We start from the raw sequence: 24,284 nt of genomic DNA on the forward strand, positions 1-24,284 counted from the left end.
GAGGGGGGCATTATTTAGCCTACCACATCCCCCTTTTATCAACAAAGGCTCTGAGCTCAGAGAGGTAATTTTCCCCAAGGTGACACAGCTAGTAAGGGCCAGAGCTGAAGTTCAAAATAAGTTCAGAATATCTGTACTCCCCAATACCGTAACCTTATGTCCCACCCTGCTGATGCACCTGTTTTTCTGTAAAGTATCCTTTCCAGCTCCCAGGGATAGTGGAAAAACAAAGAAAGCCCTATGACTGCCTTCCTTTATATAATATTTGTGTCTCGGAGACTTGACAGTGAGATAAAGATCTAAAAATTGAAGTGCTTAAAATATATGAAAAGGAAGATAGGCACTTCAGAATGCTCACAGAAGGACTTTATATATCTGTTTCTCCATAAAATGAGTTACGAACACTAGGCAAAAACTAACCAAATCAACTTTTTCAGAATTCCAGTAAGAAAAATGAGCTTTGTGGCATTTTAACTTGCCCTATTTCCATCCTCCTCTCCCCAGCTTGGCAGTAGCCTTGAAAACCTGCAGCCTCACAGTCACGGTAGAGATAAAACCCGCAAGCAGCCTAGCAACCACTGGAGAAGCAGACGGTTTGAAGCTCCCTAGAAGTTCAATCTCCAAGGAACGGTCACTGCCTGACCTGTCTGGTGGTTCCTGCGTGAGGGCTTCTCCTTTCTCACCTGACTCAGCACCTGCTCACCTCACGCAGCCTTTTCCCAGGCGTGACAATCAAAACAGCCAATAAGAATTATTTAACACAGTAGCCGCCTGAGGTGGTATTCACATTGGAGCAGTTAAGGGGGCCCCAGGGTGGTTCAGTTGGTTGAGCGTCTGACTTATGGTTTTGGCTCAGGTCATGATCTCTGGTCGTGAGATCAAGCCCTGCACTGGGCTCCGCACTGAGCATGGAGCCTGCTCGGGATCTTCTCTTCCCCTTTCCCTCTGTCCCTTCCCTGGTTGCTCTCTCTAAAACAAAACAAAACAAGCATACAACCAACAAAAACCCCCCCACAATTGGAGAAGTTAATAAATAAATAATGGTCCCAAATTCCAAATCGATGAAAAACATCAATCTACATAATCACTGAACTCCAACAGGATAAACTCAAAGAGCACCACGCCAGAACCCGTCATAATCAAACTAGTGAAAGACAAAGCAAGAATCTGGAAAACACTAAGACAGAAGCGATGCATCACATTTACACAATCCTCAATAAGATTATTAGAAACTTCAGAGGCCAGAAGGCAGCGGGAAGACATATCCAATAATGCTGAAAGAAAAAAATTTATCAAACCAAGAATTCTACAGCCAGCAAAACTATCTTTCATATAAAAAGAATTTAAGACATTCAGACAAACAAAAACTTAAAGAATTCATAGCTAGGATATCTTCCCTTCAAGACATATACTAAAGGAAGTCTTTCAGGCTGAACCGAAAAGACACTAGATAGCAGGGGCACCTGGGTGTCTCAGTGGGTTAAGCCTCTGCCTTTAGCTTGGGTCATGATCCCACGGTCCTGGGATTGAGCCCCGCATTGGGCTCTCTGCTCTGAAGGGAGCCTGCTTCATCCTCTCTCTCTCTGCCTGCCTCTCTGCCTGCCTGTGATCTCTCTCTGTGAAATAAAATAAATAAAATCTTAAAAAAAAAAAATATATATATATATATATATAAAAGATACTGGACAGCAACTTAAATCTCCATTAAGAAGAGACCGGTAAGGGGCACCTGTTAAGATACTGTTAAGTATCTGCCTTCGGCTTAGGTCATGATCCCCAGGTCCTAGGATTGAGCCCTGCATTGGGCTCCCTAGGCAAGGAGTCTGCTTCTCCCTCTGCCCCTCCCCCTCCCCATGCCCACTCTTTCTCTCTCTCAAATAAATAAATAAAATCTTTGAAAAAAATGAAGAAGAGACCAAGAAAGGTAACGATAATTACAGTATTTAAAAAAAAATAACAGTATAGGGGCACCTGGGTGGCTCAGTGGGTTAAAGCCTCTGCCTTTGGCTCGGGTCATGATCCCAGGTCCTAGGATTGAGCCCCGCATAGCGCTCTCTGCTCAGCAGGGAGCCTGCTTCCTCCTTTCTCTCTGCCTGATTCTCTGCCTACTTGTGATCTCTGTCTGTCAAATAAATAAATAAAATCTTTTTAAAAAAAAAATATAAATGTATTTTTTGCTTGCAACTTTTTTTCTGCTGTATGATTTAAAAGACACACCTATAAAGTAAGTCATAAAACTATGCTGATGGGATTATAATGTATAAAACATAATTTACATAAAAATAAAAACACAAAGGAGGAAAAAATACTGGATCTATATAGTTGCAAAGTTTCCGTGTCTACTGAAATTAAATTAGTATTAATCTGAACAAGATACTTAGATGTTAACTATACTATCCAGGATAACCACTACAAAATACCTTTAAAAATATAGTAAAAGACAACAGGATTAAAATGGTAAACTAGAAAAATATCTAATTTAACACAAAAGAAGGAACTAGTAGAGGAAGACAGGAACAAAAAAAGAAGATATACAGAAAACAAAAACAAAAAACTCAAAAAACAAAAATGGCAGATATAAATCCTACCTAATCAGTAATTGATTATAAGTAATCACTCTAGTCAAAAAGTAGAAACTGCAAGAATGAATAAAATATATAAGGAGACTTTTTTTTTTTTTTAGTAAAATGCCACTGGGGAGCAAAATTCAAGATTCATTGAGCACCGTAGTGTCAATGACACAGAGATCAACAGGACTGGTTGTTCCATTCGTATTCCCTAATCGTGATTCTCCTTGGGTTAGGGAGCGCCAACGCTGTAAAATAACACCCATTTAAATGTGTCTTTTTAGGGCCCCGGCTGGCTCAGTTGGTGGAGCACGTACTCTTGATCTCTGGGTGTGAGGTTGAGCCCCACACTGGGTGTAGAGAAAATTATTTATTAAATTATTACTTAAAAATAAAAATCTTAAAACAAGTAAATAAATACTATGTGCATAAATTTGACTCTTTTCTTTTTTTTCTTTTTAAAGATTTTTAAAGATTTATTTATTTGTCAGAGAGGACAAGCAGAGAGAGCTACCAAGGGAGAGAGAGAAGGAGGCTCCCCACTGAGGAGGGAGCTCTACGCGGGCTCGAACCCAGGACCTGAGTGAAGGCAGATGCTTAACGACTGAGCTACCTAGGCACCCCTATTGCTACTTTTAAAATGTATACAACCTTCCTTAGAGTTAAAAATAACCCATCCCTTTGGAGATCCTCAGGGGGTCTCCAACTTCTCCATGGGTAAAAGTCATATTGCAATATGACCATTGACATCCTAGTTCTGTACATCAGGTTAGAACACCCCAAGCTTAACTACTCTTAACCAGATACTTCTGAAATTGTTAGCATCAAAGACAGGTAGCAATCTGAACCTTTTCTAAGGTCCTCAGTAAACATCAAGACCAAAACCACTCAGTGACCTTTTCATCTAAGAGTCTTTTGCCTATCAGCCACGAGGTGGTAGAGCTAACACTCCTGCTTCTTTTCTCCTTTTAATATATTACAAACACTCCTGCACTTGTTTTCTAATTTTTATTTTCTAGACACTTTCTCATTTCTATACTTGCTACATTTTGTATTTCTGAGAGGAAAGGAGAATTTACTAAAGAAGATGACTCTAACCCAGCACTAAGGCCACACCTCATGACAGACTAGAACCAGGAAATGGAAGGCCACCAGGAGCTCAGGCAATTACTGACCGCTCTGTCTCTAGGCAGCTACTCGGCTTCTCTCTGTCTGCTCTGTATCTTTTTCAGCATTCACTCTTCTGGACACGCACAGCCAAATGTGGCTGCTCTGGTTCAAGAGAACCTCGAGAATCACTATGACACTTTGTAACCTCATTTCCCCTCAAGTACAGACTCTCTAATACTGCATATTAGGACTCCTATTCCCAGGCCTGATCTTTTTGATGTTGGTGCACAATTAACTTGTAATCCAGTAAGATCTTTTAAATGAAGCTTCCTCTTACCTGGAGTTCAGCCATTACCTAAATGATACCTCACCTTTCCAGTGGCGGAAGACAGAGGGGAGAAAGGAGACAAAAAAAAAGGGAAGGGACCGCCCAAGAAACCCAACCTTGCAGTCACAGGAGTTGTGATTTATGGAGTGAAGCTGATTGCTAGAGTAGTCGGGGCAACAACACTGGTTAAGAGAAAGAGTTTTAAGCATGCCAGATTTTATATTCTAAAATGATACTTAGAGATTAGATATAACTAAGAAGCATTGATGACTGGATGGACCCTTAAAGAATCTCCTGCCTCTTCACTCATTTGACAGCTGAGAAGTGAAATGACCTGCCCAGAGCTGGCGAGTTAAGGTTCGGTACCCAAATCAGACCTCCAGTCTCCTGACTGTCAAAGCAGTGACCACTTCTTTCCAGCCAGAAAATCTTTCCTCCTTACACAGATGGCAGCCTTACCGAGGGGCATGATGGAGAGGTATTTGCCTCGGAACTTGCTGGTGATTTTGATTTCCTGACGCAGCGTCCAGCCATTTTTGGACTCGGCATGGTGTGCAGCAGCAGGGGGATGATGACTCACCTTGGAGAAATCAGTGGTTCAAATTAAGACAGGGGAGAGGAGAAGGAAAAGATTCTGCCTGTGAACTGGTGTTAACACCCAAAATGCACACTTGATATTTATATACCCACAACAGTAGGTGAATACCAGGGCCTCCGGTGTTGAAGCCCTAAAGGAAAAGAAGGCAGTCTGGGATGAAAGGGACTGAATTTCTGCAAAAGTAGCACCTAGACGTATCAACCAAAACGATCCCTTTCTTCAAAGCAAATGTGTCCCAGTCCTGAGGCCCCTTTACCTGCTCACAGAGGGATCGGTACCCATTCTCCTCTAATCGGTCCAGCTCGAAAGTCTCCCCAAGGAGTGGGTTGAATGGCTTGCTGGTACGGAAGACAGTAGTGGAGTAGGAGGACACGGTGAAAGCTGCAACATAACAGAGCTGTTCTAGAGAGTTCTCACATTTTGCAGCTCGGTCTAACAGCTCATGGTATTCCAGATCTTCGGTAAGGCGCTGAAGCATGGATAAGGGCTCATTAAAGTTCACCTGTCAGGAAAAGAACAGATTTAAAAACTTTGCCCACACATCTATAAGAGACAGTTGAATGTTTTTGCAGGTAGAGAGACATATCAGGTTGTTAAGATGATAAAGCAAATTACTGGGAAGAAAAGAGGCCTTTGCGCAGGAGACCGGCTCTAAGATCTAACCTACAAGTGATGCACCCTCCCTGGTCAACTGTCCATGTCAATGAGCGGTATAAATCAATGTTTTCATTTACTTCACTGACTGCAAGCTCTTTGAGATGGGAACCGTGCCTCTTTGTTCATCCCTGCATATCCGAGAGCCATTGATGCCTCATCCACAGGAAACTATCATCAAATAGGTATAGAAAGAATGAATAAAAGAAGAAATGTATTTTAGCACAAGGATACCCAGAGATGAAGTGAGGTATTTAAAATTCTTGAGGAAGAAAAGAAAGGGTAGTGAATTTTAAGTACAGGCTTGTCCTGACTGGTGAAAAGAAAACATTACGAAAGTTTGCTTCTTACTCCTGGATGAGAAAATTGCTAATTTTTTTTAAGATTTTTGGGTGGGGGGGAAGGTGAGACAGAGTGAGCAGGAGCGGGGGGAGGGGCAGAGGGAGAGGGAGAAGCCCACTCCCACTGAGCAAGGAGCCCGATGCAGGTCTTGATCCCAGGACCCCGGGAACATGACCTGAGCTAATCGCAGACACTTAACTAAGCCACCCAAGTACCCCTCAATTGCTAATTACTGATTCGGTTCTACATTAGGCCAGGATCTGGTTTCTTCTCTGAGGCTGGGCAGTTGTGTTCTGGACAGCAGTGCTCATGATCGGGGCTGACTGGGGGCTTCGAGTGTTTCTGCCTTTCAAGTTTCAGAGCCGACTTAGGGCTCTCAACCATAGGATGAAGCAAGTTTATGTGTGCTTCTGTAGGGGAGATGTTCATTCGTTCGTTTGTTCCCTTATGCATTCCACAAATATCTATTGAGCCTCCAGGTGGGCCAGATCCTATACTACCCACCGGGTAGAAAGAGAAGTGAACAAAAGAGACATTATCTCTCCATCTCCCATCTCTGACTGTTTGGGATTTAAGATGACTTTACTACTCAAAAAATTACTATAAAAATAGGTTAGCTTTCCAGGCTAGCCCACAAAGCTTACTTTAGCTTTACAATACAGCAATCTCGCTGAACAAGCCTGCATATCATTAGCCTGAGTGCTGAATCCAAAGAACAGAGGGAGGAGGAAAACAATTCCCTTTCTATTGATTGAGCTGGCCTAGAGCATATTCCAGTTAAAACAAAAACACTTCTCTTTCCTGTGGTCCCACCTCTTTTTTTGCATTTTTGTCCAACCTTCTACCCACCAACCTCGAGCCACATAGTACCCCAATATTTACTGCCCTTCCAATGGTGAAGTGTCTTATAATTTTTTACCACAACAAACTTTAAAAAGGAAAAAAATTTACCTGAGATGCCGTTACCCAAAGATACCCATCATATTGCCATGTTTATGTCTATGCATGTATACATTTAAAAAATGAAATACAGGCTACAGCCTGCTTTTTCTCTGAGAAATATACCCAGCATCTCTGTGAAAATTTCCCAGTGAACAAAGAGTCACTGGACCAACAACAGAACACTCCCCTTTTGGGGGTGGCTGGGTGCCTCAGTCAGTTAAATGTCTGCCTTTGGCTCCGGTCATAATCTCAGGCTCCTGGGATGGAGCCCTGCATTGGGCTTTCCACCCAGTGGGGAGTCTGTTTCTCCCTCATCTTCTCCCTCTCTCTCAAATAAATAATAAAATAAAATCTTAAAAAAAAAAAAAAAAAAAACCAACCACTCCTCTTTTGGGCAGTAGAATCTAACCTGCCTCAACTAAAATAGGGCGCCACACTCCAAAACCATCTTCTTGATGCTGAGAGACACTTAGAGAAAAACAGCAAAAGAAAAAATGCACACTAAGGAGTAATGGACTAACACGGCTGTAATCCTCGGAGTCTTTTTTTACAGAAGGTACTTAGAAACTATGCTGACAAAATCTCTCAGGGGCAGAATTTCAGGCAGCACAAAGTAACGCTTCCATGAGTGTTGAGGAACATGGGATGAAGAATGCGCTCCTCTGATAGCTACAAGACATATGGGCACATCCTGGGCCTGGAATCAGTGCATCCTTAAGCCCTCGCTGTTCTTTACACACACGCAGCCCTGACCCCAATCACTGTTCCTGGAACCACGGTTTCTCTAAAGGCGCCCAGCTTTTCATATTGGTCATTTTATCAGCCAGAGGCCCAACAGGAAAACAAATGAACCTGCAAATTTAAAGCAGAAGAAAGGAGGGAATTCATTACATAGCTGATAGACACTTAGACAGCTTGGAGATCACAACAGCAGGAGTCCGTGGGCACGGGGCTGGAGGAACAAAGAGAAGCAAGTGGTAGAACCATGGCCCAGAGGCCAGAGGCACCCAGCAGCAGCTGAAGTCTCAGGGGCCCGTCCAGTGGAAACCAGAGCCACGCAGCCACCGTCAAAGCACTGCCCAGGAGAATGCATGGCCAGGGTCCCTCCCTTCCTCTCCCCCCCAATTCCCTCCCCTACAACTCCTACTGGTGCCTTGCACTGGTGGAGCGCAGCCAGCTGCCAAGGCACAGAACCTGAGAAACAGCTCGGAGGAACCAGCTCTCCTGTGACGCCCCACAGGGCAGGCAAAGGGCGAGGACTCGAGCTTTGGCAAACAGGTACAGGACTGCACACCCCTAGTGGCAATGTCAACAAGGAACTAATGGTAAAGGAGACAGAGAGGTCACCTAAACGCAGAAGTTATTTCTAAGCAAGAACTGCACTTCTGAGGCGGCAGTGACCCGCCTTTCCAGCCCACTTCCCACTACTTTCTGCAAGGCACCAGAAAAGTGAGGCTTCTTTTCAGGCCCCCGGTAAACCAGTAATTTTGTGTGTCTCCAGGGTGCTAACCCATGGCCTTTTCTTGTCCAGAAGTCAACACTTTTCTAACAGAAATCCTACACACTTAACCTATGAATCCATTTGTTTTCAAAGATCCAGTTAATTAATGACTTCGACATTTGCTAACTGGTATCCACGTGCCAGGCACTGGCTAAGCAACAAAGATATGAAGGGCAGTAAGACACAGTCTCTGCCCATGAGGAACACAGTCTGTGGAGAAGCAGAAGCCACACTCTGGTCCATAAGACCCAAGAGGGGAGGAGAATACTTTCCATATTTCTGTATGCTACCCCCACTCTCCATTCTTCCCTTCTTCTGCAAGAAATAGAAACTGCTCCCCTGCCCTCCCACCCCCCGTGTTTAAGTAAGCCACGCCACTGAAGGTAGAAGTCCTCCCTGCCACCTGTGACCATCTAAGTTCTGGCCAAAGAGACCGAAGTGAAAGTAGTTCATGCAATTTCCAGGAAGTACTCTTTGCAGGCAGGGCACACCCTTCTCTTCCCTTCTTCCTGCTGACTGGGATGAGACTCTGATGGGCCCCATTAGAGCAGCCACTTCAGAACCAGGAACCGAGGCCACAGATAGTAGAGCAACAGGATAGAAAGAAACCTGGTCCCAACAGTGTGGAGTATGGTACCAGCCCGGGATCCCCTACTTCTGGACTTTAACAGGAGGATGACTTAGGCTAGTATTTGCTTAAGGTAGGGGCTGACCAGCTTTTTCTATAAAAGGTTAGATACTAAATATGTATATGGCCCTCAAAGCCGAAATATTTACTATCCCATATGACACGGCCATATGGCCCCTGTCACAGCTGCTCAACACGGCTGCTGTAGGATGAAGGCAGCCACGGACAATACACGCATGAACAGGCATCACCGTGTTCCAATAGAACTTACGGGACACTAACATCTACATTTTATATAAATTTCACATCAGGAAATATTATCCTCTTTTTTATTCTTTTGAGATATTTAAAAATATAAAAACTATTCTTAGCTTGCAGGCTGCATAGATGGCCGCCAGATGTAGCCCTGGGGCTCACAGTTTGCTGACCCTGGGTTTAGACAAACAGATTTTGGATTTTTTTCTTTAAATTGATCCTAAATCAAACATAACTGATACATGGGTATAACACCAGGCAGACAGGAGGCAGCTCAGTAATGCTTGTGCAATGACTGAGCAATGGAACCTGTTGGAACACAAGGGAGAGCCTTCTCACCCTGTCTGGATGCATGGGTGAAAGCTTGCTAACAGACATAATGTTGTAGCTGAATCCTCAAGGCGATTAGCCACAGCACGTATACACAGGGAGCTGATGAAAGTTTGGGCAGAGAGAGCAGTCTGTGCAAATGCCCTGAGGGGGAGAAACCAAAATGCCTCTAGCACACCTGAACTGACTCTGAATGACTAGATCAGCAGTGTGGGTGGAGCCTGGTCCAAGGGAGAAGTGTCAGGCCCACTAAGGAATCTGGACCGCCCTCAAAGCAAAGAAGGAATTCAGTTAAGGATTTTAGGCTAACGAGCAACATGACTACATTTGTGATTTCAAAAAGATCATTTTGGCAACAGTGTGGACAGACTGGAGGAGGGCGGGAAGGGAGGCAGGGAGGTCAGCCCAAACACCGATGTCACCATGGAGATGGTCGTCATCTTCCCAGACAGAACGGACTGTCTTTGTTCTGTGCTCTCCAAGCCTGTGTATGGCTAGTACTTCCCGTAACACTACCATAGAGAGTAGAATTTTCTCCCTGTTTTCATGTCTGCCTCCTTTAAACTACATGCTTTTTGAACACAGAAGCTATGTCGCATTTATCTGTGCATGCCCCCAGCATGTCCAGCTTAGGAATCTGCTCACAAACATCATTAAACAAATGCATCTGATTCGACGTGATCTAGAAACACACCAGATCCACAGACTACATTAAAGCAGCTAATTTTAAGGGACACTTTTTGACGGTAAGGGTAACAAAGACCACGCCACACACGAACTGCCTCTCAAGTGTGTGGGGCTGTCACAGGAGCGCTCTTCCCACTGTGGCCCGAGAGGCCCTCCTGGCAGAGCGCAGGTGTGCAAGAGCCTCACCGGCATGGGTATCTTCGAGAGTTCTTTTCCAATGCAGTTCTTCATGATGCTCCATAAATTGAGGCTATAGTTCGGCTTGTACGGTATTCTAGTTCTCTTCTCCTTCTTGGTCTCTTCCAGCTGATGCTTGTACTAAGGGCAAAACAAAGCCATTCAATCACCCACAAAGAACAAAAAACCCGGTATTTATATGCTTCCCTTCCCCCATCTTAAAAAAGAATGAGCATTTTCCGTCTCTCACAAGGGCTTTACAAGCAAATCCTGGAGAATCACGCCCAGGTCTCCCATCCGATGGCTCCCAACTGAATGTTACCTGTTCATCCAGGCTGATGTCACTGCTGGCTCCACTGATGTTGCTGCCAGTACGTCTACACAGGTGGGAAACATACGGGAATTAGAACAAGGATCAACAGCTAGAGTTTGGTCCTCGCCAGGTCTCTACAAAGTGGAGTGTTTGCAAAGCACACTGCGCGAAGTTAGTAACGGGGAACTGAACGACAACACTTAGATTAGAAGATGCATGAATTCAAATATCTCTGGAGAACTCGCTCATGGAAAAAAGGTGAGAGTTTTCCACTCATTTAAGGAAAAGAGTCCAGATCTTAGTTAACACCGACAACCACGACAGTCCCACTGAAACATTTCTCAACTCTGACGGCCGGATGTGTTCTTTTTGGCAGGAGTCAAGGACAACTTACTTGTGGCCCAAATTTTCGGGCATGGTGATGATCTCAGGAGCATCAAAAAACTCATTCTCATCATCCTCGTCACTCATGTCTCCTTTGCCAGAGCAGCACTGATCTGCAAGAAGGCAGGCCATTCGTTTACTTTGGCTCAATTTACCAAAACCCGGCCCAGCAGGATCTTGACCACACTGCGACTACCGCATAGGAACACATGGCAGGAGAAATAAGCAGCTCCAATTCCCTGGCACAGAAACCCCTGATCCTGGAGAGTCTGCAGGTCTGCTATCAGTGGCAGAAAACCACCTGGCTCCTATGTGAACGGGCCACTCCAGAGCCAGGCGACTTACCTTTTCCAGAACCAGCACTGCCAGGAGTGTTCGCCGGCAGCACCGTGGCCCCCCGGAAGGCCCTCTCCAGGTGATTGTGTTGCTTCGCCAGCTGTTCCAGGGTCTCTTCCAGTCGGATACGCTGGTCTCTTTCATACTGAAGGGACTTCTGCCACTTTTTACTATGGGTCTGGGCTAACATGAGGAAATCTCTGCAGGCCTGTATGGAGAAAGAGTTATGCTCAACCCAACTAGTCAGAGAGTTCCCTCAGGCCTCTGTGAGCCTGTTAAGTAACCATATTCTAGGAACTTTCGCAAATTACGGTGGAAGACTCATTTTTATTCCACAGTATCAGGGACAGCCAGCTCCGTGATGCAATCAAGGTTAGCCCCAGGGAAAAAACTGGACATGGCTGTCACGGTTCCTCTACATATTCCTGGTCATGAGGAGGAAACAAATGCCAAGTGAGCAGTAAACCCAGACAAGGTATTTGTGGCAACGTCACAAAGGCCAACTGTGTGAACTGAACCAAAAGCAGCAATCCACTGACTGAAAGATGAGGACAAGCAGAGGATAACTGCTTTCAATACATTCCTGACCACACACAGGTCACCTAAAGTTGAGGAATTCAGACATTGAGAAAAGGGAATCTGCCCTGAATTAGATCAAGATGGGAGAAAGCAGCTGGTTTTTATTTTGGTCACAAAGAGAAACAACTGACCTTAAAAACCAGAAGCCTACATGAGGCATCAAAGAAGGAATCTACAGTCAAAACACAGACCTGCTCATATTACCCCCTTCACGGGCTCCCCACTGGGAACCTAACTATTGCGTTGAACGTCAAGGGCCCTTCAGTTATGGCCACCACCTGCTTTGTATCCTCCTCCCCAGGCAGCTGGACTTGCTCCTACGCCCGACAGTGGGGCCACACTGACCTGCTCTCCCAGGCATGCCTGCCACAAGCATATGCTAGTTGCTTTGCCAGGAATGCCTTTTCCTACCCACTTCCTCAACTTGGCCAAGTCCTCTTTCTTCTTTAAGATCTATGGCAAATGTTCTTTCTTATGTGATGATTTCGTAAGCAGCCAATCTCTCCTCTGCATTTCCATAGCACTTTGCACACACTTCTGTTATATACCATCCACGGTGGCATTGTAACTGATTTTCTGTCTCTCCAGGTGGATTCCAAGCAACTTGAACACACCATTTATATCTTATTTATATATAGCTCCTAACTTAGTTGCTTTGTACATTGTAGGAACCTGATAAAGTCTGCTTAATAAATAATGAAGGAAGGAAGCAATGCAAGCTTAAAAATCTATTCCCTGTTATGGTGAAACTAAAAAGTAAACAGAAAAGATCTACTCCCATGTTTTCAACCTTTGCCTATAGACTAATGTCTACAAAATCAGTAATTCCAGCTCTGCATTCATGGAGACAGGGTATCCAATTGTCTATCCAACGGTTCAAAGTAATCTCAAAATCCTAGGGTGCCAGAGTGAACACACCATGTTCCCTTTCTGACTCTACCTCTCCCTTTGGTATTTGTTCTCTACACCAAGAAGAGTACCAGGGCCCTTCCCCCTGCCCAAGCCAGGAAACTAGGAGGCACCCTTGATTCTTATATTTTTCTTCCCTCTCCACTTCCAATTATCAAGTCCTACTGATTCTTCTTTAGTATTTCTGGGATCTGTGTACACCCTCCGAGGAGTTCCATCACTGGGGCTCTATTCACAGCTCCATCCCACTATCTAGCTATGCAATTTGGGGCAAGTTATTTATGTAACCTATCTGTGCCTCATATGTAAACAAAGAACCACCACAGCAACCGTCTCGAAGAGTTGTCGCTTTACCTGTAAAGCACTTAGAAATCTGAGGCTCACAGTAAGCATTCAATAAGGCGTTAGCTATTATAGTTAAGCCTGCATCAAAATCGGTCTTATCCCCTTCTAATCCACTCTACCAAGCCCATTTAGTAGGATCTGTACCCCATCCCCTCCCCCACACTTAATCCCTGGCCAGCCTTATCTCTAGCTACTTCCTTATTCTAACAGTCAATTAGTTTTCAGACTGGGAGGGAGGGAAGGGATCTACGTAAGCCACATCCATACCCAGATCAGTTCTTCTCCCACACTTCTTTTAAGAATACTGATCATAACTCGAGTTTAATGAAAGGCAATTATGTCAGGCACTTCGCTGAACCCTTTACATTAATTATCTATAGAAGCCTTTCAACAATTCTTTGAGCAGCTACTGGTATCATCACATTTACCAAAAAGGAATTGTGTTCACAGAGGAAGCAGGTTATGTAGATAGACAAAGCAGTTGGACTTCAGGCCCCCAAGCTCTTTATTACCTTTTTTCATAGGAAGAGTCTCTCTGGTATTTCAGAACTTAGTTGAGGAGTTACCTTCTCTATCTTGTAATCTTCCTGGTCTGAGCTGAACACTTCCAATATCCTATATACACCACAGCAGCCTGTGCTCCTTTCTATCATGATGCCTAGCGATCTATAATGATCTGTCACTTCTCTGTCCTTTCACAAAAGAATAATCTCCCTGAGGGCAGGGACCATATCCACATTTGTTTTATATCCCATAGCACAGGGCCTAGAAAACAGATGGTGCTCCATGGATGTTTCCTGGATAAGCAAGTGGATACACTAATAGTATCAAACGTATTTCTCAGGTTAGATTCACTTTGGTGGTAAGAATAGCTATGCCCTGGGCGCCTGGGTGGCTCAGTGGGTTAAGCCGCTGCCTTCAGCTCAGGTCATGATCTCAGGGTCCTGGGATCAAGTCCTGCATCGGGCTCTCTGCTCAGCAGGGAGCCTGCTTCCTCCTCTCTCTCTCTCTCTGCCTACTTGTGATCTCTCTCTGTCAAATAAATAAATAAAAAATCTTTAAAAAAAAAATAGCTATGCCCTAAGCAATCAAGAAATTGAGCGAAATGTACTCTTCCTTTGATAAAACTTTGCCTGTTTGGGGATGTGAAGTTAGCAGGTTAATTTTAAGGCCTTGCCATTATCACTGAAAAGATACCAAGGAAAAAACACAAGGATAAAAAACCCATTTCAAGCAACACCCAGCTATGAAGGAGGCATAAGCAGTACACTGGGGAGAACAGAATGAAAACACAACTTACCTCTAATTGCCAAAGGATCATTCCCTTTGACACCAACTCTGAACATTTACAACCTGGGGAGGAAAAACTGCCCCAAGGAATGAAGATGAGCATTTTTTTTCAAAAGAAAAATCCAAACTGAGTTTCAATTTTATGAAATTTTTTTTTATCAAGAGGTTGTTTTTTTTTTTTTTTAAAGATTTATTTAATTGACAGACAGAGATCACAAGTAGGCAAAAAGGCAGGCAGAGAAAGTGGGGGGTGGTGGGAAGCAGGCTCCCTGCTGAGCAGAGAGCCCAATGCGGGGCTAGATCCCAAGACCCTGAGATCATGATCTGAGCTGAAGGCAGAGGCTTTAACCCACTGTGCCACCCAGGCACCCCAAGAGGTGTTTGATTTAGCTAATTTTTCACATCAGAAGGGAAGAAAACCTGCATGGAACAGGGATAAGAGGCAACACGCACTGTCAGGGGACTATTGTGGCCTGAGATGTTCCATTTAAAAAGTGTATTTATTTACTATTGGTGCATTGACCTGTATGATTTATGAGATTTTCCTGATCACCAGAGGACCTGAAAAACAGGCATGCCGTCACTAAGAAGTGGACAGTTTGGAACAAGAGCACACGATTAGCCATTAGAAACAAACACAAGCACTCATGCTGATGGGCAGGATGGTCCTGGGAGACAGCTGACCTTCCTGCAGTCCTGAAGTGGACAAAAATAATTAGCCTCTTTTACCTGGTTTGTGAATCGGAGCACCGAGGAAAATGTTCAACATTTCAGAAAATGATATGAAAATCAAGGGTATCACAACTTCCTATTGAGTAACAAAGGGGTTTTAAATGAGAAAAACTAAATGTTCCCCTGGTCACGAGGAAAGACCTTTGATCTCTAGAAGCCATGTGAACTAAACTAGTTCTAAGCAGATATCTTACTATCGCTCCCTGAACAAGGGAAAATCTGGCCCTGGTAGAGTAATTTCATCCCATTTAATTGGACAGGGGCAAAACCAGTGTAACCCCTTTCTCAGAATACCCATTCCCCTTGCCTTACGACATAACCCCTGGTGTTCCTCTGGCTAAGTTAACTGAAACAACCCACCAGGTGAGAATCAGTCACCAGGAGAGGAGAAACTGCTCTATTTAAACCATGTATTCGTTTCACACCTATCACCCAGTTTCTGAAATACATCCCAACGCCCGCCATGCTCTGAGTTTACCTGGAGCCCTGTACCCAGGCAGCTGACGTAGTCCACACAGCCACCCGAGGCTGGAGTCACAATAAAATAGAAGCACTGGTCCCTTCTTTTTGAAAGCAAAATTTGAATATTCTGTCTTATCACCCAGAATTAGCCCTGGGATCAAGGACTATAGATGGGACTAACTAGTATTATCAAGTTCTCACTAGTACCTGGCCGGCCCCCACATACCACACTGTAGGCCAGAACGCACTAGCAAAGGACGGTAAGACTCCCAACTTGAAGCTCACACATGACAGAAAGGGCCCACGGAGACCTCTCAGATCCAACAGATCAGGTTAGATAAAAACAAACAAAAACCGCGGCCCAGAGAGATTAAGGACTCAACTAACATCACCATCAGATGTCCTGCTGGCTGCAGAAGGAAGACTGGGCCCCTGGCTTCCTAACGAATTCCCAGGTTGGCATGGACTGTGTGAGCAGAGCAGGAAAGTCATTCCAACTGTGCGGCCTGGTCTCGTTCATGAAACAAACAATGTAACTTAAGTCCCCTGAGCAGTTCCCTGCTTTCTCATTTCCGATGTTCCCCAGCACGGCACATGGGGAGAACTACATTCTGGGGGAAAGAACGAAAAGGCGACCCAGGCGCCAGCCGCACTCAGCACTCACATTGATCATGGCATTGGATGTTATCCTAAAGAGCGTGGCCCGCTCGTTGACCTGCTTGATCTTCTCGTTGCTCTCGGCGGGCAGCCGCAGGGATTCCAGCTCACTGAGGGAGCGCTGCAGCGCCGTGCCGTGCTTGGCTATGAGGTCGTTGCACGTGCTCAGGTCCTCCACTTTGCTGGACAGCGTCCGCAGGGTATTCTGCAGCTCCGTCTTGTCAGTCTGAGACACAGCCTCTTCATCTCCGGACTCATCTGTACAGCCAAAAGGGGAATCACAGGACGCCAGTTACGTGACTCCAGAGCTATGAGTCGGAAGCCCACCAACTCTGTCCCCAACTAAACCAGCATGCCTCGTGCTGGGCGTTGGGACCAACTGAGAGCTTGCCGTTACCAGACGACTAGGCGCTGATGCGGTCCACAGCCCACCTGTACCACAAACACCGGGCTGGTTCTTCCTTTTTTTTCCACTGGGACACACAAATGTGTCCATTGGGACACATTTATTCTGCTCCTGCTTTTCTTTTTCCTTCTAGTTTTATTGAGTCATCACTGACATACAGCACTGTCAAAGCATAATGATTTGACTTATATATACTGACAAATGATCACCACAATAAATTTAGTTAGCCTCCATCATCTCAAAAATGTTTTCTTCCTTGTATGGGAACTTCTAGGATGTAATCTCTCAGCAATTATCAAATATACCATAGAGCGTTAACTATAGTCATCATGTGGGGGCACCTGGTTGGCTCAGTCGGTTAAGCATCTGTCTTCTACTCAGGTCATGATCCCAGGGTTCTGGGTTTGAGCCCCACATCGGGCTCCCTGTGGAGCAGGGGTTTTCCTCTCTCTCTGCCTGCCACTCCCCCTGCCTGTGCTCATGCTCTCTGTCAAATAAATAAATAAATTCTTAAAAAAAAAAAAAAAAAACAAACTATAGTCATCATGTTGTATGTTACATCCCCAGTATTTATTTATCTTATAACTACAAGTCTGTACCTTTTGTCCATCTACATTCAATTTCCCCACCCTCCCAACCCTGGGCTTATGAAGGTGCCAACATTCTGGCCCCACCCCAGGAATTGATTTGGCTGATGTGAGGCCAGGCCCAGGAACCTTCATTTTGAATAAGCTGCCCAGGCCATTCTGATGCACACTGAAGTCTCAGAACCAATGATCCCTGGAAGACAGGACGGAGAAGCTAAATGGCTCCTGGGATTGGGAATGAATTGTATAGGCTTGTAACTCAAGCTTGAGGGTTCCAATCCAGTCCAAGCTGATCATTACTACAAACCCACCGTCATCCTGTGGGTGACAGGTGAGCCCTGTATGCAACGGGTTGTGAAATGCAGTCTGGCTCTTTGTAAGCAATGTCCACATCATCAAAAGACTCATTAATTAACCGTTTCCAAAGGAGAGCTCAGGAACTTTGTGATGAACTCATCTGACACTAAAGCCACCCCTGCGCTGAAAGCAATGTAAGGTGTTCTGTTAAGCGACCCTCCAGAAGCAGGTCAAACAGAGGGCCAGGCTGCACCTCTCGCTATCAGTCCTGCAACTGTAAAATGCTCTCCTAGCAGTGTCACTTCCTTTGGAACATCAGCACTAAAATCAAAACAAAAGAAATAAGGAAAGACCACCCCTATCTGCTAGCTCGAGAGGCAGAACTAAACCCAAAATATAACCTGTTACCAAAAAAACTAACAATGTAGTAAATATGCCTTTCACTGCTTACCAGGTTTTAAATATAGTGTGGAAAATGACCTCGGATAAGAAAAACGAGAGGTGAACAAAAGCCAGGAGGTGACCATCCTGGTCAGCTCTGAGTGGACAAGCTCAGGGTGCTTAAACTATCAACAAGTGGGGCCGGGGAAATCCCACCATTTTCCTTGAAGAAATATCACAACATGTGTACACCACTCTTTCTGGTGAAACTAAGGCAAACTAAAGATTTTTCATGGGCAGTATCCCCTATAAGGTTTCTGGCAACCTATAAAGATTGTTTGTTTCAACTCAGAAGATACTTAGGTAAGAAAATGTCAGGAGAAAAAGAAAAAAAGTAACAACAGAATCGAACTGTGAGCTGTAATGATCTTGAGATGGACCTAGCAATAAAATAATCCTTTCCCCAAATTTTAAGGTAGCCAAATGGCATTAAAAGCCAAAAGGACACCCACTGCACCTCTACGACAGAGCTTCTCAGGCTTGAGACTACTGACGTTTGGGCCCAGTTCACTCTTCGTTGTGAGGGCTGTCCCGGGCAGCCTCCCCGGCCTCTAGTCACCGGATGCCTGCAGGAGCAGCAACCCTCAGCTACGACCACAGAAACATCTCCAGACACCGCGCAGGGCAGAACTGCGGACAGGTGAAAGCCACCACTCCGGGAGAAATGCCACACGATGATGACAAGCCTGAGTCAGCCAGATGGGTGATAACTGACTGAGAGTGAGGGATAAAATAAGGTATGGCCGAGGAGGCGCAAACAGGAAGCTCCCCACACGTGGTGTTCTCTGCTCCCTACCCGATTCTGCCAGCATCTTCACAGCCTTCGCCTTGGCCAGTTCCAGGGCCGTCACCCAGCGCTGCCGCTCCACCTCTGAGCTCGCCTTCAGATGGTAGGTCTGAGCGCCGCCGTTGGAGATGATGAAGTTGCAGGAGTCCTCCACGGTGATGTTGGCCGTGGCGAGGTTGATGGTCCCACGGCAGGTGTGTCTCATTTCAGCCTTTGACCTGCAATAATGAGACAAAGACCAGCTTAAGTGGAAAGCGGATGGGTGGTTTATTCTTCACCGCCTGCCTTCCTTGTCTTCTCGTAGCTCTAAGCCTTTTGAAAATGCAGCAGCCTTAGGAAACAGCAAGTTCTACTATTTCCCTCACATGGCTCCCTAAAATTCCAGAAACAATCAGCAGGGGTTTCCTTTCACAGCCATTAAGTGGTGTTTCAGAGTCAGATTGTATTGCTCTGCTGTTCCTCTCACCCTCGGCTTTTCAGAAAGAGCCTTCATGGAAGGCTATGTCAATTCAGCAATTTTAAGTGTATAATGCGTGAGTTTTGACAAATGTACACAACTGTGTAACCACCTTCACAATCAAGATGTAGAACATTCCCATCACACCAAAAAAAGTTCCCTCATTACCTTTTTGTAGTCAGGAATTACTTCTTACTTAGCAAGTTCTAAGTTTAAAATAGTGATTTATGGGGCGCCTGGGTGGCTCAGTTGGTTAAGCATCTGCCTTCGGCTCAGGAGATGATCTCCAGTTCCTGGGATCGAGCCCCTTATCAGGCTCCCAGGTCAGCAAGGAGTCTCCTTCTGCCCCTCCCCCTGCTTGTGCTCTCTCTGTCTCTCTCTCAGATGAATAAATCAAATTTTAAAAAAAATAGTGATTCATAAACTCATACAACAAAATTTCTTTCAACAATCTCACTCCCTCCGAGAAAGAATAGCTCCATTTCACATATACTGAACAATCCCCCTCCCTAACCTCAACTCAGCCCAAATGAGAGTTGTCACAATACGCTTAGAATTCTACTGCATCAGTGCAAGGTGCACTGAGATGCTTAGGTATTAAGTATTGACTACAGCTCAAATGATATGAAAGGAATAACTAGCTCTCTGTAGGAGTAAAGAAAGAATAATAATAATCATAAAAGAATCACTAGGTAGTATAATCCTTTGGGAATATGCTCTTTCCAAAGATCCACTGACCTCTATTGGTAGGAACTCCTAAGCCATCCTATTAATAGCTAGGAAAGATTCAGCAAATCTGTTCTCAGAGGATTGGGTGTAAAAATTTTCCCCATCTCTACTGACAGTTCTATTAATAGCCTAACTTTTGAACTTTACATCACCACTTGGTGACAAGCTACTTCACAGAAAATACCAAGCTGCTAGCACAACTGCACAGACCTTGCAGACTGAGCTAATTTCCCCGCCACTCGCTGGGTTATGCCCAGAGACCTGCATGTTGAGACCACAGTTTTCCCTGACCAACTTGGAACATACAGAGGTCAAAGTCCTTTTTGCCAACTGCCACCGTGCAGAGCAGAGCCATTTCCCTTTCACTGGCGCCAAGCAGCCCCACACACCTGGCACATCCAGAATTCCTGCATGCCAGAAATGACACACACCCCATCTCCAGAAACTAAGACTTGGTATGTTTGAGAAAGTCTGTTTACTGTGCTTAGGAAGACAGATTTGCTATTGTTCAGTGTGTCACATGAAACTGGTTTTTCTTCCTCAAATGCACAAATGAGCAGTATGGGATGGCCAGGGGGGTCTCAATGGATTGGGCCATTTTCTACCCCCTGCACCTGCTACACTGTAACGTGAATCCCTGTTTTTTTCTATTCTTACCTCCCCTCCCCCTCCTCCCCCGCCCCCAAGCTTCAGTTACATTATGAATAATGCAGGCCGAATTTCAGACCCACAGCTGACAGGCCAACTCACCCTTGCTTTCTACTCCAAGGGTGCTACTTGGACTTTGTACCACTTTCCCCACTATCTGTTGGTACTTTTCACCAGACACTTACACGAATGTCTTCTGCCTGGGTCATCTTCACGAACTTAAGGAGTTTCCCACATCCCATAAAGTCTACAGCAGTTTTAGAACTACCAAGGAACCCTAGGAGTAAGGCAGGCTTGACTCAGGAGCTCTTGAGTTCAGGCAGATACACGTATGTTTACAGATGATTAGTACAGAGGCTGGAAAGATATGATTTTCAGAGTGCAAGATATGTTCTTCAGTCACTACGTATCAATTAGGTGGTACTTTTTGTCTAGAAAGTTCCCTAAAAAGGCCAGCCAAAAGAGTAAGTCAATCTCTGGAAGCTAGTCAGGAAAACTAATGCTACATGGCCCTGTCACCATGTGTCTGGGAAAGCTGGGATTCTACATATGGTTTTAAGTAATGGAACATCCATGTAAAGAATAGGATGGGTAAAAAGAGGGAAGTGGCCTGCTAAAGGCCATTGGGATGGTTCATCACAGGATGGGTCTAAGAAATACATGACCTCAGGTAAAAAGAAAACAGCATTTTATAAAAGGCATATAGAGGAGATGACCGGTTACAGAGGCACAAAAAGTGGGAGGAATGACAATTTAGCTAAATAACTCTAAGGAGATGGGAACCCAAAGAACCCTGTTAAGAATAAACTACGAGTGTAGTTGGTAGGAAGTACTTCAGTGTGATTTTGAAGCAGTGCACAAATTTGATAACCCTGGCTCCTGTTGCTTGGCTGGTCTGTGGGTGGGACCATCTTAGCTGGCAAAGACAGGCGTATGCACATTTCCCAATATGTGATTTGGTATGCTTTGGAAGGAGTTTGATCTGTTGTCAGACAGGTGCCACTAGCTCTTGAAGGAGACAAGTTAAAAGTGATTGCAAATACCTGAAGAGACCGCAACATTTAAGTTCTTAATGTCCAGCCAATATCAACATTGTTTAAGGCTGTAACTGATCAAAGAATCAACTGGCCTGGAAAGTGGAACTGGTAAGAACTTGGATGAGGAAAAATGGCTACACAGTAAGGCCTGCACTGTGACACAACTTCTGAAGACGACGAATCAATGTTAACAGTGACTTACAAGCTAAGTTAGGATACGAATCAACTGAACATTAGAATGACGGTCAGTGTAACAGGAAAGCGGAACTTGAGTAGGGGGAAAGTTTTGGAACACACTAAAATGTCAGATCTAACCCTCCACTGATCACCCTGGATGACTACTTAGAGAGGGTTAAAATCAAAATCAATTCTGAACATATAATAATGCAAATAACACACACAACTATTCACAACGTAGCTGAAGCAGTGAGGATGTGCTAAGGCATTTTCCACTGTTAGAGACTAGATAAGAATGTGTTCTTACTTCAACAACCTCCAACTTCCACCTTCAATTTCCCCTCAAAATTCTCTAAGAGCTGATGCAAGAGATTCATTTACTCTAACTCTCCTGGTGGCAGAATGACTACTTGCAGAGGAAAAGAAAAAGAGTGAGCTGTTCTTCACAGCATTTGGGGTCTCAAACAGGATGGTCTTTATAAAAAAATTTTAATTAGAAATGCCATTTTATTAAGCAAAGTCTCCCTTAAACAGACTAATTATATTTTGTATAAAGGACACATAGTAACGGTGATGTAGAAACGTATTTGCTATAGGCAAGCAACGATCTCTATTATCTGATGATTCACGTAACACTAACCGGAGTTTTAGGTTATGTTGGTGTGAAGAGAACTAGTTTCAAATCCTGACTCCTTAAGACCTTGGAAAAATTGTCCAGCTAGGTCTCAGTTTCCTCATCAGTAAGATGGGAATATCTCCTAACTCCCAGAGCTAGTGTCAGGAGTCAATGAAACTATCTAAACTGTCCAGCACTCGGAAAATGTCTATGTTTCTTCCCAAATCCACTATCATATGTCTAGTAACTCAAGTAGCCAAAAGCATGCTGCAGTTTATGGCAAGACTGTGAGTCACCATAAATATATATTAAACACTCCAAAACAAACACTGTGGAACAGAAGTAATCATACCAAAGACATGGATTCTTCTTTTAATAAAACTTAAACCTAACCAACCAAAGAGACCCCAGAAATACTAGATAAACCATTCCCATAGCGGGCAGGTGGATGAGTGTGAATAAAAGCAGCACTGGAGTGCACATCTCCACTCCGGGCTGTCCAGAAGGTGAAGGCATATGCCAAGTCTGGGAGAGATAAGGAAAACAGGGGGTAGATACCAAGGCCACCCTGTGCCTGGCGTCCTTGCGCCTGAAAGTGGAGAGAACAATGTCGGGTACATCAAGGGCTGCTAATAACCTTGAATTCTGGAGACTGGGCACTGACAGCTAAGACTTGGGACTTTCACAGCAAGTTCCTGGAGAGCCATGCCTAGGCTCTGCTCTCCTACATGCGTCCCTTAGCACCCACAACAGCGCCTTCCTTGCAGAATTCATCACTGCACCTCTGTGCTGGTGGAAACACAATGGAAGAGTAGATGTTCTCCAAACGACTGGAAAGGCCAGGGACGGAGGGGAAGGTATTGCACTAAGGGCGGGTAACCCGGGTGGAGGACTTAGAGCCGGGGCGTTCACTTTCGTGGTGGTGGGCTCGCGTCGCGGGCTGTCAATGCGCGCAGGTGACGAAAAGGGGCCTGGGGCGACCTTGGCTGCGGTGCCGGCTCGAGAGGGTGACGGCGCGGGGACTGTGGGTGGCCGTGGGGGACGGCGCCCCGGAAGCAGTTACCTGTAGTAGCTCAGGAGCCCGTTGCTCAGCACGAACCACCGCCGCTGGTAGCCTTTGATATAATTGGTCCATTTGAAGAGCCAGCCCTCTCGAGCCGAGCCCGAACCCCCGGCGCCCGAGCCGCCGGAGCCCCCCGCCGGAGGCGCAGGGGTCGGGCCCGCAGCCGCCACTCCCCCAGCGCCGGGGCCCGGGCCGCCCGCCGCCGCGGCGGCCACCGTGCCCAGCGCGGCCCCGGAGCCTGGCCCCGAGTCTCCGCGGCCGCCGCCGCCTCCCACCACGGGGGGACCGGTGCCGCCGCCGCCTGGAGCTGCGATGGCCGCCGGCCCTGGCCCCACCACCCCTCTCAGCTCCGTCGCCGCCATGAGCCGCCGCCGCCCCGAGATACAGGACCGGAACCGCCTACGAGAGCCGCCGTCGCCGCCCGGAGAGCCCCACACGGCTAGCGCATCAGCAGCGGCCGCGCAGCGTCCCCGCCCCGCCAGGCCCGCCGCGGGAGGAGGGCTCGGCCGCCGGGAAGGAGACAGTCGATTGGTGCTCCTGAGCGTCACTTGCGGAGGACCCCTAGGACATTGGCATTTCTCTCGGGCCTGTCATCTCACACCGCCCAGTGAAAGCCCGGGGTGGGACGCGTCCCGTAGGCACGCCGCTGATTGGTTCATCTGAAGGCCAATCAGACTCACGTACAAGCCCATTGGTGCTTTCCCGGAGTCTCCTGCGCTCCGGGAGTACCCGAGAATGCAGAGTGCCCGGCCAATTCGATCACGGATTGGCCAGGGTTTCCGCCACTCATTTCAGTTTATGATCCCGTCACTGCCACGTCACCCCCTCCCATCACTCTTCTGTACGTCCCAGTTCCGCCCTTACGGATTGGTGGTTGGTGTCAGCTGCTCAGCCTTAGCTACCATTTGCTGAA

General features: G+C 45.8%; 1 protein-coding gene across 1 annotated transcript in view; it reads right to left on the reverse strand.

The window, feature by feature from the left end:
• Nucleotides 1-23,799, reverse strand: part of LOC122912959 (oxysterol binding protein) — a 33,573-nt gene extending 9,774 nt beyond the window's left edge. The window contains exons 1-9 of the mRNA XM_044259382.1: nucleotides 23,372-23,799; nucleotides 18,654-18,862; nucleotides 16,134-16,384; nucleotides 11,162-11,360; nucleotides 10,827-10,929; nucleotides 10,442-10,496; nucleotides 10,129-10,260; nucleotides 4,860-5,105; nucleotides 4,465-4,585 (exon numbers count right to left, since the gene is read on the reverse strand). Coding sequence (XP_044115317.1) covers nucleotides 4,465-4,585; nucleotides 4,860-5,105; nucleotides 10,129-10,260; nucleotides 10,442-10,496; nucleotides 10,827-10,929; nucleotides 11,162-11,360; nucleotides 16,134-16,384; nucleotides 18,654-18,862; nucleotides 23,372-23,733 — 1,678 coding nt within the window. The 5' untranslated portion in view covers nucleotides 23,734-23,799. The remainder of the gene's footprint in view (nucleotides 1-4,464; nucleotides 4,586-4,859; nucleotides 5,106-10,128; nucleotides 10,261-10,441; nucleotides 10,497-10,826; nucleotides 10,930-11,161; nucleotides 11,361-16,133; nucleotides 16,385-18,653; nucleotides 18,863-23,371) is intronic.
• Between the last annotated feature and the right edge of the window lie 485 nt (nucleotides 23,800-24,284).

This window comes from Neovison vison, chromosome 7 (genome assembly GCF_020171115.1).
Source record: "Neovison vison isolate M4711 chromosome 7, ASM_NN_V1, whole genome shotgun sequence".
NCBI lineage: Eukaryota > Metazoa > Chordata > Mammalia > Carnivora > Mustelidae > Neogale > Neogale vison.